Genomic DNA, 13,959 nt, shown 5'->3' with positions numbered 1-13,959 from the left:
AAATGGGTGGGGCCCGGGAGTGGCAGGCAGGAGGAATGGCCACAAAGGCCCTGAGGCAGATTCACAGCTGGGCAGCAAGCAAGCGTGCCCATGGCTGAAGTGGAACAATGGGGGGTGGGGGGGGGATAAAAGTTGTCGAGGACCCTGAGGGTGTGGGACACATCCTCGGCCCTTAGCATAGTACTAGTATACAGTAGGAACATAATAAATAGATGTTGCGGGCTGGCGAGATGGCTCAGTGGGTAAGAGCACTGACTGCTCTCCCGAAGGTCCTGAGTTCAAATCCCAGCAACCACATGGTGGCTCACAACCACCCGTAATGAGATCTGACGCCCTCTTCCGGTGCATCCGAAGACAGCTACAGTGTACTTACATATAATAATAAATAAATCTTTAAAAATAAATAAATAAATAAATAGATGTTGCATTTCTGACCCCTGATGATGATTGAAGCTCTAGGATCACCGATTCCAGTCCCCACAGGGATTGGGCAAGCAGCAGTCATGGTCAGAGTATTCGTAGGGAAGCATTTATTGATCGCCTGCTGTGTACTTCCAGCTGGATCATTAAATCTCACCAGTCATTCACGAAGTATTAATGTTATCTCCGCTTTACTGAGAGGGAAACTGAGGCAGAGAGTGATAGAATGGCTTACCCTGGTACCGTACCATGGGGAAGGAAGAAGCAAAGGATTCGAATCCTAGTCACCCTCTTCTGTGGGGCTTTTTGTGGGCCAGAGAGTAACTTTCCCTCAGACGGAAACACCCACTTCACTGCTCTGCCCCGGCCCTGCAGAGATGACTCTCCTAATTTCTTCCTTTTTTTTTTTTTTTTTTTTTTTTTTTTTTTTTTTTTTTTTTTTTTTTTTGAGACAGGGTGTCTCTGTGTAACCCTTGCTGTCTTGCTCTGTAGACCAGGCTACCCTTGAACTTAGAGAATTACCTGTGTCTGCCTCCTGAGTGCCTGAATTAAAGGCATGCGCCACCACCACCTGGCTGCTGCTTCTTTTTTTTTTCTTAACATATATGTGTGTGTGTGTGTGTGTGTATGAATGAGAGAATGAATGGGTGTTTGGTGTGTGTGTGTGTGTGTGTATGAATGAGAGAATGAATGGGTGTTTGGTGTGTGTGTGTGTGTGTGTGTGTATGAATGAGAGAACGAATGGGTGTTTGGCCTGAGCACCATGTGCAGTGTGCCCTTGAAGGTCAGAAGGAGGCGTCTGATCCCCTAGAGGTAGAGTTACAAATGGTTGTGAGCTACCTTGTGGGTGCTGAGAATCAAACTCAGATCCTCTGGGAGAGCAGGAAGTACCTGATTCCCTGACCCAAACCACCACAGGATTTCTCTGTGTAGCCCTGGCTGTCCTAGAGCTTGCTCTGTAGACCAGGCTGGCCTCATTCCATCTGCCCCTGTCTCTCTCCACCCCCACCCCGCCTCCTGAGTGTTGGGATTAAAGGCATTCGCCACCACCACCCAGCAACTCTCCTGGTCTTTAAAGAGAAATGTCACTTGGAGATTTGCTAGGAACATTTCAGATTTGGAAACGCCTGCCCAGGTTACACAAGCCCATCGATCTCCCTGCTGGTCCAGAGGTCCCAGTCTTGCTGTCCTTGGAGTAGTCCCAAGCACTGACATTAGTGTCACTGGTGATATAGGCACTGCACTTTTTTTCATTCCGTTGGCATGTGATGAGCACCAACCGTGTCTGGCTCCATACTCAGGGCAGCTCCAGCCAGGTGTGGGGGTGCACGCCTGTGACCCCTGCACTTGGGAGATTGAGACAAGATAACCACAAGTCTAAGGATAGCCTGGGCCATCTCTGTAGTGTAAGCTTACCACTTGTCTCTCCTAAGACTCTTAGACAAGCAGCCAGGACAATGTGTTTTCTTCAGAGCTTTGGCACACAGTAGGTGCTCAATAGATGCTCATTAAAGGATTGGCGATTGTGTAGCAGTCGCACATGAGTCTGCTGGAAGACATGATACGCATTTAAACAGAACCGAAGTGTTACTGTGCACACAAGTGGACTGTGGGGCTTCCAGAGTTTGGCCCAGGCTCTCCCAGATACCAGGGGTTTCGAACAATGAAAGAGGGCTTTTCACCTTCTCTCTAATTTCATTGGTCAGAATATGGTCAACTAGCCCTCAGCTGCAAGGCAGCCTGGGAAATATATTCTGTTGAGCTCTGAAGTCTGGATGTAGAGGGTGAGTTACTCAACTGTGGGTGGGAGAAGAAAGAAAAACATATTGTGGGGCTGGGTTTGGAATAGTGGCGCAGGCCTTTGATCCTAGCCCTGCGGAGGCAGAGTCAGATCTCTGAGTTTGAAATCACCCTGGTGTACACAGTGAGTTCTAGGACAGCTAAGGCTACACAGTGAGACCCTGTGAAATACAAGTCTTATGAGCAGGTGGAGGGGGAGGATGAAGTCAGGGGGGAGGACCTGGGCCACAGAGCCAGGGTGTAAGGAAGTCGTGCACAGGTGGCTTGGTGAGCCAGGCTGGACACTGTGAATGTGGACTGACAGGTCCCTGTGTCCCCAGGACATGAAGCTAGCTGAACGCCTCAACGCTAGCCTGGCCTTCTTCCTCAGTGACCTCCTGTCCATAGCAGACCGAGGCTACATTTTCAGCCTGGTACGCGCTCACTACAAGCAGGTATGTGTGCATGGTGAGGGGGTGTGGTGGATGGCATGTCATGGGACCTGTGGAGCGTGTGGGCACAGTGATGCCAGCGTTGGTCATTGCCTCCCTTGCAGGTGGCCACTCGGCTCCAGTCTGCCCCCAACCCAACTGCACTACTCACACTACGAATGGACTTCACCCGCATCCTGTGTAGCCACGAGCACTATGTGACCCTTAACCTCCCCTGTTGCCCCCTGTCGCCCCCAGCATCCCCGTCCCCCTCGGTGTCCTCCACTACCTCCCAGGTAGGTGGGCCTTCCCCCACCCCCCTCCTTTCACCTAGACTAATACACCTTCCACCTGTTATCTCCACCTCTGTTCTGTTCCTTGTGGGCTGCTACCCTGACCGACCCTTGACCTTTGACTTTTCACCTCTTGAGTCTTCACCCATGACTTCTCAGAGATTCCCTAGGAAAAATGACCCCCTTTGGTCCCCAAATGCAGTTCCTAGACTTGCACTCAATCTGCTGCTTCTCTTCCCTTTGCATTCTGACTCCACGCCCTCCGACCTGACCTCTCACCTCTGACCTTTGAAGATTTATTAACTTTTATTTTATGTGAATGACTTGCATCACATATGTGCCTGGTACCAGTGGAGGCCAGAGAGGGCGCTGGATCCCCTCAAACTGGCGTTACAGATGGTTGTAACCACCACGTGGATACTGGGAAATGAACCCAGGTCCTCTGAAAGAGCAGCCAGTGCGCTCAGCTGCTGAGCCATCTCATCTCTCCAGCGCCTCACCTCTGACTGTTAACCCTATGCCCACCGTCAGTACTGTTGCACTGACATTGTCAACACACAATAAGTGAGCAGAATAATATCGTGATGACGCCATGCTGAGCCCTCTTGCTGGCCCTTTCTGAGACACTTTTTGGAGAGGAAAATGGGAAATAGCTGGATTTTGGATCTGTGTCTCTTCCCACCCCAACCAGCCACCTCCAGCTCTTGATGCTAACTAACTTCAGTTATCTCCATGGTAGCCATGGTGGTGAGCTTTCACCTCTGACCCTTGACCTGGGCATCCACTCTACCGTCTGCAGAGCTCCACCTTCTCCAGCCAGGCCCCCGACCCGAAGGTGACCAGCATGTTCGAGCTGAGCGGGCCCTTCAGGCAGCAGCACTTCTTGTCTGGACTACTGCTGACAGAGCTGGCCCTGGCCCTGGATCCGGAAGCTGAGGGGTGAGCATGGGGCTAGGGCTCGGCCCAGGGACAGTGGCAGGGGCCAGGAGCCATGTCTGCACCGTGATGAACACCTCGTCATTCCACAGGGCATCCCTTTTGCACAAGAAGGCTATTAGTGCCGTGCACAGCCTGCTGTGCAGCCACGATGTTGACTCCCGCTACGCAGAAGCTACCGTGAAGGCCAAGGTGGCCGAGCTGTACCTGCCCCTCCTCTCCCTTGCAAGGGACACACTGCCACAGCTGCATGGCTTTGCCGGTTAGAGGGCTGGGGACGATGGGGTTTCATGATTGTGGGGTGTGTGGCCAGCCTCAGGCTGAGCAGCTTGGGCCAGACTCACCACAGTGTCTACATCAGGCCAGTCTCTCTGGGAAAGTGGAACCGTGCTGGTATCCATTCTGATAGAGAAGCAGGCATGTGGAGAACTCGTGATGATGGCAGCCCATGTCCAGAGGCCTCCTGATGACATGTGTTGTGCTACTCTCTGAGGGGAAGGCAAGGGCTCAGTGGGAAACAGCAGACGAGAAAACTGGGGCCTGTGCCCTGGGGAACAGTCTAGGGGATCGCTTATGTGGCAGGACCTGTAGATTCAGGCCTTTCGTTAGTGTAGAGGAATTCTCAGCTCTGATCCTCTAAGTGTTTTCCTGCCTCCTTCCCTTTCTCCCTGGACTTCAGTGACGTATGTTAGCGAGTTTCTTTGTATAACATGTCTGCTGTTTTCCCATGCTTTCTGTTCTCCGTGCCTCTTCTGGTTAACAGTCTGTTGGTCTATTTGGTTCTTGGTTTCTTCATCTTCTGTTTTGTGTGTGTATGCACACATGTGAATGCGTATGTGTGTGTGTGTGTATGTGTGCACATTAGTACATGTGAGTGTTGTATGCACACAGGTGGGTGTGTCTGCACACACATGTGAGCATGCACATGAGTATGTACACATGCACACTGCATGTGAAGTCCCAAGACTGTTGGCAGGAGTCAGCCTTGATCACTCTCCACTGAGGCGGAGCCTCTTCAGTCAGAGTGGCTCTGGCTCTCCTGTCTGCACCTTCTCTGGCTAGAACTTAACTTGTAAAATGTCCAATTTGATTTAATTTTTTCATAATTCCCACTTTATTTATTTTGTTTTTGTCTTTCTTATATTATTTCATGAGTGTGACTGTTGAGCCTGCATGTACACACATGCCCCTTGTGCTGCCCTGTGCCCTCAGAGGCCGGAGGATGTCAGATCCCTGGAATGATTGTGAATCACCATGTAGGTGCTGGAGATTGAACCCAAGTCCTTAGGAAGAGCAGCCAGTGCTCTCGTCTTTATTTACTTTGATTTTTTTGAGATAGAGTCCTCTATGTAGTCCTGGCTATCCCAGAACTTGCTATTTACACCAAATCTCGAATTCAGAGGTCTGCCTACCCCTGCTGGGATTAAAGGTGTGTGCAGCCATGCTAGGCGGTGGCCGCCTGTGCTCTTCACCTCTGAGCCGTCTTTCCAGCTCCCTGCTTTTAATTTAAAAGCTACTTGTTCACTTTCTGTGTATGGGTATAGACGTATACGTGGACATGTGGAAGCCAGAGGAAGACTTGTAGGACTGAGTCAGTTCTCTCCTTCCACCATGTGGGTCCTGGAGATCCGAACGCCGTCATCTGGCTGAGCAGCGCCGTCTTTCTGCTGAGTCGGCTCTCTGGCACTCTGGTTTTATTTTAAAATTCTTCATGTTTGACCCATTTTTGTCCTTTGGGTTTTTTTTGTTTTGTTTTGTTTTTATTTTTCGAGACAGGGTTTCTCTGTGTAGCCCTGGCTGTCCTGGAACTCACTTTGTAGACCAGGCTGGCCTTGAACTCAGAAATCTGCCTGCCTCTGCCTCCCAAGTGCTGGGATCAAAAGTGTGCGCCACCACGCCTGGCTTTGTCCTTTGGTTTTTATTGTGAAGTCAGTGCTCACTAACAGACATTCATTCTTCTGTGTGTACTTGGAATGTCTTTGTCTTCTCGTGTCTTGTAACATTGTGTCTTCTTTGCTGTATGTATCTAATAGAACCATGGCTGCAGTGGTGCTGCCCCTCCCAGGAGGGGGCTCCTGTTAGGGTCCAGGCAGATGGACATCTCCATCTCCTCAGTCAGGCTGGAACTGTGCCAAGCAGGGTGTGGCTAGAATTTCACTTAGGTTCAGTCCCTCTTCTGTCTGTCTGGGGCAGCCAGATGTGTCACGGCACACACATAACCAGCATTCAGGAGGCTGAGACACACTCCCAAGCCTTCACTGGAAGATTTTGGTGGTGGTGTTTTTCGAGACAAGGTTTCTCTGTGTAGTCCTGGCTGTCCCGGAACTCACTCTGTAGACCAGGCTGGCCTCGAACTCAGAAATCCACTTGCCTCTGCTTCCTGAGGGCTGGAAAGAAAGTATGTGCCATTGCTCCTGCCTAAATTGAGGTGCTTACCAATGTCTCCTTTCATCTATTCTGCCTGCAGAGGGCTCAGGGCAGCGGTCAAGACTGGCTTCCATGCTGGACTCAGACACAGAAGGTGAAGGGGACATCGGAAGCACCATCAACCCATCTGTGGCCATGGCCATCGCTGGGGGTCCCCTGGCTCCTGGCTCTCGCACCAGCATTTCCCAGGGACCTTCAACAGTAAGCCTGAGGCTCATCCCCATAGATACCTTTGAAACGAAGCCCATGTCGCTGGGAGGGAAGGCTGGGGCTCGGTTGCTAGAGAGCTTGCCTCGCATGCACGAAGTTCTGGGTTCCTTCCCCAGCAGCACTTGGGATGGTGCACACATGTGATCTCAGGACTGGGAAGATGGAGGTGGGAGGCTCTGAAGTTTAAAGTCATCTTCAGACGATGTCATGAGTTTGACGCCAGCCGGTGTCCCAAACAAAACAAAAGAGAAAGGAACTCATGCCATGAGATACAGTTGGGCACCATTCACCTTCTGCAAGGAAAATAGAAACCGAGTCTGTTCCCTCTCTGCACCCAGGCAGCTCGCTCAGGCTGTCCTCTCTCTGCTGAATCCAGCCGGACCTTGCTCGTGTGTGTCCTGTGGGTCTTGAAGAATGCAGAGCCGGCGCTCCTGCAGCGCTGGGCTGCTGACCTGGCCCTGCCCCAGCTGGGGCGACTCCTTGACCTACTCTACCTCTGTCTGGCTGCCTTCGAGTACAAGGTGTGACTGGGCGGATGAGCCTGAGGTGGGGTGAGCTCAGCATTCTCCCAGAGCCCCGTGCAGCAGGAGCCTGGCGGGAAGGGCAGACTATCTGTGTGTGGGCTTCTGTGAACTGAGGCTGAAGGATGGACTGTGTCCTCAGCTCTCCAGGAAGGTGTCACATGACCTCACCAGAATGTTGCCCTGGAGACAGCCTCAGCTGTAGAGTGTTAGGCTAGCATGTATGAGGTCCAGCCATCCCCAGTGTGGATGAGAATGAGAAGGGTAGAAGGGCGGGGGGAGGCCACATAAGCCTGTTGTCCCTAGCACTTGGGTGCAGGGGCATGAGCAGGAGTTCAAGAAAAGCCTGGACTCTTTGAGGCTCTGCCTTAAAAATGAGGAAGTTGGGGCCGGAGAGATGGCTCAGTGGTTAAGAGCACTGACTGCTCTTCCAGAGTTCAAATTCCAGCAACCGCATGGTGGCTCACAACCATCTGTAATGGGATCTGATGGCCTCTTCTGGTGTGTCTGAAGACAGCTACAGTGTACTTGCATATAATAATAAATAATCTTTTTAAATAAATGAGGACGTTGGAGAGATAAGGAAGGAACAAAGAAAGGCAGGCTGCAGGGGTCTGGTAGAGTCGGTTTCGGCTTTGTGGGCACTGGAGGAAGTATGTTAAGGAGGAGGAAAGAAGGAAGGGAGGAAGGAAGGAGGGAAGAGAGGGAGAGAATTGAGAGGTGGTGAGATTTTGGAAAGACTGAGCCGAGCTTCTGGCAAAAGGCCCTGGAGACGGAATTGCCTGAGCAGGGGAGGGGTCACGTCACGCAGGCCTCTCCTTTCCCAGGGGAAGAAAGCCTTTGAGCGGATCAACAGCCTCACGTTCAAGAAGTCTCTGGACATGAAAGCCCGGCTGGAGGAGGCCATCCTGGGCACCATTGGGGCACGGCAGGAGATGGTGCGGCGGAGTCGGGGTGAGACGACAGTGGAGAACCGCTGTGGTGGTACACACCTGCAATCCCACCCAGTGCTTGGGAAATGGAAGCAGGAAATCAGTTCAAGGCCAGCTCTAGGAGAGAAAAGTTCCTATCTCACTGTCCTATTCACGGATGTGTGTGATCCCATCACAGTCCACACAGGCACAGGCCGTTTGTGTCTAGCGGTGGTCTGCTGGGCAAGTCTGTCTTTACTTAGTCCCGCTCTGCTTAACCCGACATTGGAATCTTCCTGCCTGGATGTGTTTCCTTATGCTTACATATGGTTTTCTGTCTCCGCCTATGTACGTACATTTGTGTGTGGCAGAGAGAAGTCCATTTGGAAACCAAGAGAATGTTCGCTGGCGTAAGAGTGCCACACACTGGAGACAGACCTCAGACCGTGTGGACAAGTAGGTTGAATAGTAGATGAGTCTGTCACTCGTTGCCATGAGGAGCTGCCAGAGGGTCTCAGTCAGGGTTTCTATGCTGTGAAGAGACACCATGACCAAGGCAGTGCTCATAAAGGAAGACAGTTAGTTGGGTCTGGCTTGGTTTTAGAGGTTCAGTCCATTATCATCACGGTGGGAAGCATGGCAGCATGCGGGCAGCCATGGTGCCATCGAAGATGAGACACAGGAGACCTCAAAGCCCACCCCCACAGTGACACACTTTCTCCAGCAAGGCCACACTTCCGAATGGTGCCACTCCCTACAAGCACTCACACACAGGAGTCTATGGGGGCCATTCCTATTCAAACCACCACAGTGAGGCAGGCCACTTTGAACAAACAGGGGTTTTTCTCACAGGGTGGTGGTGGTGCAGACCTGTAATCCCAGTGCAAGTAGTGAGTTCAAGGACAGGCATAGCTACACAGTAAGAACCTAGCTCAAAAAAAAAAAAAAAAAAAAAAAAAGGGGGGGGGGGGAAGGAAGGAAGAAAAAAAGGAAGAAAAAGAACAAAAGAAAGGAAGTTGTCCTATGAAATCTACCTCAATCCTTTCCTAGGGCAGACTCCTAATACCCAAAGACTCAAGAATATCTAACTAGTCCCTACCTCTTTTTTTTTTTTTTTTTTAAATCTCTTTAAATGGGCCTAGGGATATCATACCACAGATCTCACCAGTATTAAGTCAGTATTCTACCACTGAGCTATGCTTCAGGCCCCTCTCTGGGCAGGGAGGGAGGGAGGGAGGGCTCTACCACTGAGCCATATTGTCCCTACCTCCATCTCTTAATTTCTTTAAGCTGAGGACCAGCCCTCCAACATAAGATCCTTTGGAAACACACTCTGACCATGACATGTGGGCAAGGAATTCCTTGATTTAGAGCAGTTTCCAGAGAGCTTCTCCCCCCAGGGACAGCTGCGGGTGGGAGAGCATTCATTCCTCTGTGCCATTGATCTGACTCAGTGACATCACAAGCTCTCCCCTGCCTTGCAGGACCAAGGATGAAATGGAACATGAAGCTCTGGTGGACGGAAACCTGGCGACAGAGGCCAGCCTGGTGGTTCTGGACATGCTGGAGATCGTCGTGCAGGTAGGGCTTGTCCAGTGTCTGTCCCGACCTCTCCTCCCTCGTGGGGCCTAGGATCTCTGACCCCATGCCACCCATGTCTCTTAACGCATGGATTTCTAACCCATGAAGACAGTGATGCTGTCCGAGGCCCGTGAGAGCATCCTGAGTGCCGTGCTGAAAGTCGTCCTCTACAGTCTTGGGAGCGCCCAGAGTGCCCTGTTCCTGCAGCACGGCCTGGCCACCCAGCGGTCCCTGGTCTCCAAGGTGAGCACTCCTAAACTACAGCCATGCTTCACAGAGATGACGTTGGCTCATTTATTGAGCACCTACTATGTGCTGGACAGGTTCATGACACAGGAACACCACAACTGCAGTTATGAACTGAGACGTGAGCATGGCATGATGGCTCACACCTGTCGTCCCAGACTTGGGAAGTGGAGGCAAGAGTCAGGTCATCCATGGCTATATAGCAAGTCTAAGGCCAGCCCAGACTTCCTAAGATACTGTTGCAAAATAACAACCACCAAAAACAAAACAGAAAAGAAAAGAAAGAAAACTCTAGCAAAAATATAAATAGTGATCCTGGCTTTGGGAGATAGAATTAGGAGTTCAGGGACATTCTTGGTTCTACAGGGAGTATAAAATCAGCCTGAGCTACATAAAAGACCCTGTCTCAAAAACCAAGATGAGATGGGCCACCATGGTAGCACAGCAGGTAAAGGCACTTGCAATGAAAGTCTGACAGTCAGATCTGGAAGCCACAGTAGGAGAGAACTTATTCTCAAAAGTTGTCCTCTGACCTCCACAGACACAGGTGGTGGCCTACAAACACAAGGTGACAACTCTCAAGGAAGACACCCAATGTTAACTCCCATGCACACACACTGACACACAAACACACACACTCACACACTCACGTACACACATATGCACACACACATTCACACTAACAAATAAAAAATTAATTAAAATGGAACTATAGACAGTGGGTCAAAATTGCCAAGTCTCTTGACAGGGTCAGAACAAAGACCCAAATTGTATCATTGGCTACAATCAGAGTGGGCGCTTGCCCTGCCCAGCTCCATCTGGGAGCTCCTAGACCCACCTAGGAGCACTGAACAGCATCTCTCTGGGTCCTGGGACAGTTTCCGGAGCTGCTTTTCGAGGAAGACACGGAGCTTTGTGCTGACCTGTGCCTGAGGCTTCTGCGACACTGTGGCAGCCGCATCAGCACCATCCGCACGCATGCCAGCGCCTCGCTCTACCTGCTTATGCGCCAGAACTTCGAGATTGGCCATGTATGGGGGGCATGGTCTCCACAGGGCTCATCCAGGGCTCCAGCTTTGGGAGCGGGGCAGAACATTGCTACAGGACCCGGGGCGATAGGCAAGTTTCACCCAGTATAATAGGCCCGGAAGAGGGGTCAGGAAGTGGGAAGTGTGCGTGGACAGGTGGATGGGGAGAGGAAGCCATGGCAGCGGACAGGTCAGCAGGTTTAAAGGATCCTGGTGTGGGGAGCCTGGGCCCTGAGCTCTCAGGGCAATGCTGCCTCCCTGTTCCATCAGAACTTTGCCCGTGTGAAGATGCTGGTGACCATGTCTCTGTCGTCCCTTGTGGGGACCACTCAGAACTTTAGTGAAGAGCATTTGAGAAAGTCCCTCAAGACCATCCTGACGTACGCAGAGGAGGACATAGGGCTGAAGGACAGCACCTTTGCTGAGCAGGTGACGCCTTTGGTGGACAAGTGGGTGTGCCTTCATGTCCTTTGGGCTTGTCTGTATGCCTGTCTGTTTCTTGGTATTTATATTCACAACTTTGGTATTATGAGACAAGGTCTCACACTATAGGCCAGGTTGGCCTCAGACTCACAGCAATCTTCCTGCCTCTGTTACCTGAGTGCTGAGGTTTTATGAATGATACACGAAAACAAGCCTTATTGCGTGTGTGTGTGTGTGTGTGTGTGTGTGTGTGTGTGTGTTTGAGATAAGTTTTCTTCCTCCTTTTCTCTCTTTCCCTCCCCCTCCCCCAGTCAAGGAGGCCTAGATCTTATTATGTAGCTGAGGCTGGCCTTAAACCTGTGACTCTCCTGCCCCTGCCTTCTGTGTTCTGAGGTAACTGGAATCTGAGGCCTCCAACTTCTGTCTTCTTGTGGATGTCTCCGTCTTAGCCAAGGCTGAGCTGGAGCTCGTTCTGTGGCCTAGGATGACTTCTGACTCGCGGTGATCCTGGCTCTGCCTCCCCAGGGTTGGGACTGCATGGTGTACTCATGTGCACACCGAGCCTGTGCTGTTGTTCTCGCCCTAACACACACGGTGCCTGTGCATGCATACTTGTATGTACATGGATGTGGAGGGCAGAGGTCAACAGGGGGATCTTCCTGAGTCTCTCTCCACCTATTTTGTTGTGGCACTGGGGGGGTGGCTTTTTTTCAGATGGATCTCACTGTGTACCTCTGGCTGTCTTGGATCTTACTATATAGATCAGGCTAGCCTTGGGCTCACACAGATGGGCTTCCCTGCCTCCCGAGTGCTGGGGTTAAAGCATGCACCATCATGCACAGTTCCACCTTCTGTTAGAGATGGATGGGTCTCACCGAACCTGGAGCTTGCTGGTTCAGCTAGTCACACTGCTCAATGGTGCCCACTCTGCCCCTGCCCCCCAACACTAGGATTGTAGCCAAGCCTCACCATGCTTGGCTCTTTACTTGGGTGCTGGGGATCCAACTTAGGTCATTGTGCTTGCATGGGAAGCACTTTGCCCACTGAGCCATCTCCCCAGCCCCTCTCTCCCATCTAACCCTGACCCCGTTGCCCTTGATGACCCTGGACTTCCCTGTGCTCCAGGTCCAGGACCTCATGTTCAACCTGCACATGATCCTGACAGACACGGTGAAGATGAAGGAACACCAGGAGGACCCCGAGATGCTCATGGACCTCATGTACAGGTGAGGGCAGGAGTCAGGCTGGGGGTAGAGGAGTGGGGGCGGTCAGGGAGCCAAGGGGGCAGGGGGATGTCAAGGGGGTGCTTGAGGAGGGGGGTCACCAGGCCAGAGGCAGAGGAGCCAGGGAGGGCGGTCAAAGGCAGCAGTTTAGACCAGCAAGTCTGCTCAGTAAAGATACCTGCCACCAGCGATGATGACCTGAGTTCAAGCCCCAGGGCACACATGGTGGAAGGAGAGAGCCAATTCCCTCAGGTTGTCCTCAAGCCACCATGCATGCATGATACAGAACATATGTGCCCTCCTCTCCACATATATATTATCCATACATAGAAAATAAAACAAGTGTAAAACAAAAGCGCAAAAAAAAAAAAAAAAAAAAAAAAAAAAAAGCGCAAAAAAAAAAAAAAAAAAAAAAGGGAGGGCCTGGGTTATTCAAGCCCACGGTTCTGGAGGTTTGATCTGTAGCAGTTCGACCGTAGCTTCTTTGGGCCTGTGAGAGGGCTCCACCCTGCGGCAAGAGCTTGTGGCCCCCTGAAGCCACTCACCTCATGGTGAGGAAGCTAGGCAGCCAGCAGGAAGAGACTGGGTCCCACAGTAAGTGAAAGTGAAGAAAATTAAGTAGTGGGCATGACTATGATACCGTTGATAGACTGTCTGCTCAGCACATACGTGGCCCGGGTTCATCTCCGGCAGTGCTGGAGCTGTCGTGGGTAGTGCAGGAGCAGGAGAGGCTGAGGTCATTCGTGGCTACATGGGGAGTTAGACAGGGTTCTAGTTTTTTGTTTGATGTTTTGTTTTGATTTGATTTTGATTGTACAGACAGGGTTTCTCAGTGAAGCCCTGATGTTCTGGAATTCACTCTGTAGACCAGGCTGGCCTTGAACTCAGAGATCAGCCTGCCTCTGCCTCCCGAGTGCTGGGACTAAAGGTGTGCAGTACCAGGCTGGCTCTATTGCTGTGAAGGACACTGACCAGACGCAATCTGGGGAGAAAAGGTTTATTTGGCGCATACGTCCCAATCACATGTCACAGAGGCACGAAGTCAGGGTAGGAGGTCAAGGCAGGAGCCAGAGCAGTGGCCAGGGAGGAACACTGCCTACTGGCTTGCTCAGTTAGTTTTCTCATACAGCCCAGGACCACCTGCCCAGGGGTGTCATCACCCACAGTGGGCTGCACCCCACAGACTTGCCTTCAAGCCGATCTTATGAACACATCTTAAGGTTCTTCCCAGATGACTGTACCTTGTGCCAAGTTGACAAAAAGAACTAAGCCGGGCAGGTGGCTACATGACCCCTGCCTCAGAAAACAACGACGGCAAGGAAAACGTAAAGAGATTCATCCCAGCACCACATAAACTGGGCATGTGCCACACACCCGTAATCCCAGCCCTCAAGAGGGAGAAGCAAGCGGGACGTGGTGGCACACACCTTTAAGCCCAGCACTCGGGAGGCAGAGGCAGGCGGATTTCTGAGTTCGAGGCCAGCCTGGTCTACAGAGTGAGTTCCAGGACAGCCAGGGCTACACAGAGAA

General features: G+C 51.6%; 1 protein-coding gene across 1 annotated transcript in view; it reads left to right on the top strand.

The window, feature by feature from the left end:
- The window catches only part of Dock6 (dedicator of cytokinesis 6), a 52,961-nt gene that overhangs the window by 28,411 nt on the left and 10,591 nt on the right, over positions 1 to 13,959 (top strand). The window contains exons 27-40 of the mRNA XM_029481497.1: positions 2,541 to 2,654; positions 2,756 to 2,926; positions 3,723 to 3,862; positions 3,952 to 4,121; positions 6,327 to 6,487; positions 6,835 to 7,017; positions 7,845 to 7,971; positions 8,300 to 8,384; positions 9,413 to 9,509; positions 9,618 to 9,752; positions 10,634 to 10,786; positions 11,054 to 11,212; positions 12,332 to 12,432; positions 12,929 to 12,980. Coding sequence (XP_029337357.1) covers positions 2,541 to 2,654; positions 2,756 to 2,926; positions 3,723 to 3,862; positions 3,952 to 4,121; positions 6,327 to 6,487; positions 6,835 to 7,017; positions 7,845 to 7,971; positions 8,300 to 8,384; positions 9,413 to 9,509; positions 9,618 to 9,752; positions 10,634 to 10,786; positions 11,054 to 11,212; positions 12,332 to 12,432; positions 12,929 to 12,980 — 1,848 coding nt within the window. The remainder of the gene's footprint in view (positions 1 to 2,540; positions 2,655 to 2,755; positions 2,927 to 3,722; positions 3,863 to 3,951; positions 4,122 to 6,326; positions 6,488 to 6,834; positions 7,018 to 7,844; positions 7,972 to 8,299; positions 8,385 to 9,412; positions 9,510 to 9,617; positions 9,753 to 10,633; positions 10,787 to 11,053; positions 11,213 to 12,331; positions 12,433 to 12,928; positions 12,981 to 13,959) is intronic.

This window comes from Mus caroli, chromosome 9, assembly GCF_900094665.2.
Source record: "Mus caroli chromosome 9, CAROLI_EIJ_v1.1, whole genome shotgun sequence".
Lineage (NCBI taxonomy): Eukaryota > Metazoa > Chordata > Mammalia > Rodentia > Muridae > Mus > Mus caroli.
Note: the sequence above shows the minus strand (reverse complement) of the source record. Positions and strands in the feature narration are given on the sequence as shown.